General features: G+C 43.4%; 1 protein-coding gene across 1 annotated transcript; it reads right to left on the bottom strand.

Moving 5' to 3' along the window:
* Positions 1–3,429: 3,429 nt before the first annotated feature.
* LOC101587404 (olfactory receptor 1044) lies at positions 3,430–4,389 on the bottom strand. Its single transcript, XM_004645751.1, has one exon. It carries the CDS (start codon positions 4,387–4,389, stop codon positions 3,430–3,432), a length of 960 nt encoding a protein of 319 aa, XP_004645808.1.
* Between the last annotated feature and the right edge of the window lie 989 nt (positions 4,390–5,378).

Below are 5,378 nucleotides of genomic sequence, written 5' to 3'. Positions count from 1 at the left end.
GATCTTGCTTTATCTTGTTCTTAACTATCCACTAGAAAAAATGTAAAAACAAAGTATAAAAAGTAAAGCCATATTAATACGCTGAGCTGTAAAAGGCTCAAGTCAACAACTCCTGACATTGCCAGTCCTATGGATGACCCACTACTATTATGGACTACCTACAATATTTAAATGACAATAGAATACCCATTTCTGCCAAAACTAAACAAAAAAGGGACACAAATGAAGGACCATTTTATATCTGTATGTACAAAATAGGATCGATATACAGCTACTTTCTGTTAATTCAATGAGAAGAAAGATTTGTACTAATAATATTTGGACAGTATATCATGTTAGGGTCTTTTGCTATGAATAACTACTATGAAGACAACAATGTGTAATGTATTAATTGTTGAAACTGTCTTACTAATCAGTTTTGAAACTGTCTCATAGCTATTTGTTTCTCAATAAAATTATTAAAAAAATCAGAACTTTGTACAGGAAAACCTTAAAAACTTCATATTAAAATACATTGACCAACACACCTACAATGAAAAAAAAATACTAAATTGCTTTAAAAATCAGAATAAAAACTCCTTATCTTTTAAGTTTCATTTTGATGAATTTAAAGTGAAGAATAATTTGTTGCCAAATATTCCACAAATTAGCACTTACATTAAAATAATTTATTATTTAATCTTGTTTTTGATTGAACAAGATTGTTTATGAAGTGTTCATTCTGTGACAGAAACTAGGCCATACTTTTTACTTTTGCAGTCTCTGTCTCTGTCTCTGTCTCTGTCTCTGTCTCTCTGTCTCTCTCTCTCTCTCTCTCTCTCTCTCTTTTTTTTTTTTTTCCAGAATCGGGGATTGAACTCAGGCCCTTGCACTTGCCAGGGAAGCGCTTATTCCACTGAGCCATCTCCCTGGACTGTTTCTCTGTCTCTGTCTCTGTCTCTCTGTTTTTTTTTTCTCTCTCTCTGTCTCTCTCTCTCTGTGTCTCTCTTTCTCTTTCTGTCTCTCTGTGTCTCTGTCTCTCTCTGTGTCTCTCTCTGTCTCTTTCTCTCTGTCTCTGTCTCTCTGTCTCTCTCTCCCTCCCTCTCTTTCTCTTCTTTTTTTTTGTATTTAGTGTGGGGTCTGCAGGGTCTACAGGGACTCACTACACAGATTGAACTCATTGATCCTCCTGTTTTCAGCTTCCCAAGTGCTGGGATTACAGGCAGCGCTACCACGCCCAGTCTCAACCACGTCTCAGCAGGCCCTGGGGCCAGGGATGGCAAGGCTACTATCTCTTTTAACCTCCCTCTCAGCCCTGCAGAAAGGAATATTTGGTGGGTTTTTTTTCTCTTTTTTTTGTACCAGGACCTTGTACCGGCCGGGCGGGTGACTGAGCCACTAAGCTACCTGCCCAGCCCCATCTACTGGCTTCTGCAGATGAGGAAACGGGGATGCAGGAACATGGGCTCCTCCTTTGCCAGGACCACGGTTGGTCCTTGCCAGCCAGGCACCCATGCTATTTTACCAGTCACATTGTTGTGCAGAACGTTTGATGAGAAACAATAGTGTGAGGTGATTCCGCAATCTGGCCTCCTGTAGGATCTGTTACAAAATGGACAACATTCTGAGGTTCTTCCTGATCCCATGACGAGCCAGAGCTAGGCATCTATGGTCTTAAAAATAATTTGCTGAAAAGTGTGATACATTTGCATATTTATCTATGCTCCTAACTGGAAGATGACAAATCCTAGGTGGCTTTATTTCAGTGTAACCAGATTTCTGTTTATTTATTTAAAATTTAAACTCTTCTATTTATTTACTTGGTACAGGGTCTTACTACACAGCTCAGATTCATAGCAATGCCTCGGTCTCAGCCTCCCCAGCACTGGGATTACAGGTGTTCAGGGTCAGCACAGCCTGAAGTGCTGGGTATTGAACCTGGGTCCTTGTGCTTATTAGGCAGGTGCTTAGACCACCATGCTCTCTCCCCAACCCTCGATTTCTGTTTATCTAAAGTCTAAGTATGGACTTTAGATTAAAAACTCTCTTTCCCAACGTTCTTTCTTGGGAAATTTCAGGAAGGTAGACCATTTAGTGAGAATTACAAGCAGTCAGGATCTCTTCCTCTTTCTCTCTCTTCTTTCTTTCAAAAAGCAACAACTCAGATTTTCCAAATGTCTCTCAAGTGCAATCACTGTGAATGAAACGGCAGAGACGAGCACCCAGGGCGAGCGGCCCCCTCAGCGAGCAGCATGCGCCCCTGACCCTGCGGAGGATCGGACGGGACAGGCGCTCATCCTGCAGCTGCAGAGTCCAGTGAGGCCTTCAGTCCTAGACGTGTAGGTGTGTGCTAACAACAGCCTGCTTCTCCATTTCACATTGATTATAGCTAAGCACATTGGGAGCTAAATCCCAATTCTTCAGGCTGCCAGATGGAGGGGACAAGGCACAAGCTGCTACAATGGGCTCTCAGCTCTTTTAGTGCTGTCCAATCATCAGAAAGACCTGAAGCCATGTTCAGTTTTAACCAAGCTACATCTCCTGCTAGACAGTGCATTCTAATCTGCAACTTAATAAATAATAAGCAATTCGCCCAAGCATGATTTGCCTACAATGGCAATTAATCCCTGCATCAACAAAAGAGTGAAACCAGCAAAATGACACTGCTACTATCGTGAGTACATTTATTTAGAATATGACCACCTGCGCACCTCGGGAGTCCACCTCTGAATTATTTCTTCTCAAATGATAGGTTGGAAAATTGTGTTGCAATTTCACGAACAGTGAAATGTGAGAACTCACATCCCTGAGCAGAGGAGATGGCTCAGCAGTCTAAGAGCCAGCCTGGTGAGTGCAAGGAACTAGGTTCGATCCCCAGTCCTGCATGCCGTGGCAAGCTGTGCTGGTCACTGAGCCCAGGTATGGTGGTGTACATCTGCAATCCCAGCACTTGGGAGGCTGAGACCCTGTATTAAATACATACATAAATAAAAAGATTAAAAACAGTTCGTACCTCTGAAAAGGTCTGAGGTCAGCAGAAGCTTATGTTTGATTAATGATGCGGGAGAGGTCTCTTTTGGCCTGGTATGCTGGTGTATTATTGATGGATCCTTGATTGTGGGAGCTAGCCTGGGGGGAGGAGAACCTTGACATTTATGTTCATTCTGCCCATAGCTTGACAACTATTTTAAATAAATTTCAATGTGAAGAATGGGAAAATTCGGATAAATTCTGATGGAGCAGATAGTTATTTGCATACATGTTCTAACTGAGGAATGGGAGGACTACAAAATCTTACAATTCTTTTCATATGCAGAATGATATTCTACGTGGCAGTTTGAGACAAAGCTCATTATACAGTGCTACAATAGAAGGCACTTATTCTAGGCGTGCAGACAGTCTCAGTGCTAGCAACAGGGACTCAGCAAGGTCCATTTTTGTCTCTAGAAGTCACCTCCTTACTTTCCCGAGCACAGCAGCCTGGCTGCTCTGGCTCACGGCTCTCCTCAGCGCCTCCTTGACGTCCTTGTTCCGGAGGCTATAGATCAGGGGGTTCAGCATGGGGATGATCACCGTGTAGAAGACAGAGGCCAGCTTGTCGGTGTCCAGCGAGTGGGTGGAGCTGGGCTGCAGGTACATGAAGATCAGGGTCCCATAGAATATGGTCACCGCCAGCATGTGGGAGCCACAGGTGGAGAAGGCTTTGCGCCTTCCCTCGGCTGAGCGCATCCTTAGGATGGCGGAGGCAATGAACACGTAGGAGATAAAGACAGTGAGAAGAGAGGAAAGGAACATGATGCCTGCACAGGCGAAGATCCACAGCTGTTTGGAGCGCGTGTCTGAGCACGTGATCCTGAGCAGAGGCATGTCGTCGCAGTAGAAGTGATTGATGACATTGGAGCGGCAGTAGCAGAGGCGGAAGGTCAGGGTGGCGTGGAATAACGCAACCAGGAAGCTGTAGCTGTAGGGGGCAGCGACCAGCTGCATGCAGATGCCCGGGGACATGACAACCATGTAGAGCAGAGGGTTGCAAATGGCCACGTATCTGTCGTAAGCCATGGAGGCCAGCAGCAAGCACTCAGCTGTCATAAAGGCCAGGAAGCAGCCCAACTGCGCAGCGCAGGCATGGAAGGAGATAACGTTTCTTTGGTAGAGGAAATTCCCCAGCATTTTGGGTGTGATAACCGAAGTGTAGCAGAAATCCACAAAAGCCAGGTTGCTCAGAAAGAAGTACATTGGTGTGTGGAGTCTCGCATCTGTTCTGATGACCACGATCAAACCCAGGTTGCCCACGACTGTGAAAATGTAGATGGCTAGGAATGCCAGGAAGAGGGGCATCTTCAGCTCCTGGCGGTCCGTGAGGCCAGCAAGTATAAACTCTGTCGCCTGCGTGCAGTTGGGCTGGGCCATCTGTCTTCAAAACATCTAGATAAAGCAGAGCATCTAATCAGGTTTAACATTTCTATCATTTTTCAAAACTTTTTAAATTAATTTTAATGGGAAAAAAGATAAAATACCAACAAAATGGTTTCAAAGCAGGTTAGTAGGACAGTTACAATAATTAATACATTGCATATTGTCTTCGTAGTAGTTATTCAGAGGACAAGATGCAAATGTGATATCCTGTCCAAACACTATTAGTACAAACTTTCTTCTCATTGAACTAAGAGAAAGCAGCTGTATATCTGTACTATTTTGTGTACACATATATAATTTTTCTTTTTTTAAATCATTTTTTAACTTACCAGCTTGAAAAGCAATTTTATTGTTATTATGAAAGTGGTAACAATATTTACAATTTTTAGTATTTTTGAAGTTCAATGAAGGTCAAAGGAGATATTTTGTGGAAAACACGTTTTCCTCCAGAACTGTGTTTACAAAACCAAGACTTGTAGGATAAGAACTGGTCCAGATTGACTTGGCCTACTTCAAAAGCTCTCTGTGGTTTTAAAAATTTAACCCAAATCTTTCAAATATTTAAAGGTCTAGATTTACCAAAAGTGTTGACCTCACTAATGTAAACGAAAATGAACCTGCTTTCCTGCAGCACCCCTCTGGTACACCTGTGCATGCTGCACACTTCAGAGATGCTGGCCCACGCACAGCATGCTGGGTTTTTTTAAGCTCTCCATTCACTGCTGAGTGCACAAGGCTGCTGTGGCTCTCTGCCTGTCTTTCTAGGTGTCTTTGTGCTGTGGACACAGAAAGTGGCTCAGATGCTGAAAACCTTGTGGGTATGCTCTGTGGTAACTGCTTAAAACAATTCTTCTTATACCCATTTTACAAATGAGGAGGAAAAGCCTCAGAAAGCTGAAAAACCTGACGTGGAGACAGCTAAATTTGCATCTCTGTGGGGACTCGGGAGGCCCTGCACCCTGCTATTCAGCTCTCAAAATACC

Source organism: Octodon degus, unplaced genomic scaffold (genome assembly GCF_000260255.1).
Source record: "Octodon degus isolate 3935 unplaced genomic scaffold, OctDeg1.0 scaffold00239, whole genome shotgun sequence".
NCBI classification, from domain to species: Eukaryota; Metazoa; Chordata; class Mammalia; order Rodentia; family Octodontidae; genus Octodon; species Octodon degus.
The sequence above is the reverse complement of the archived record's forward strand: the minus strand, read 5'-3'. Positions and strand labels throughout refer to the sequence as shown.

What these genes read in the sequence shown, in the direction of transcription:
- LOC101587404 (XM_004645751.1), bottom strand. Translation starts at nt 4,389, where the DNA reads ATGGCCCAGCCCAACTGCACGCAGGCGACAGAGTTTATACTTGCTGGC.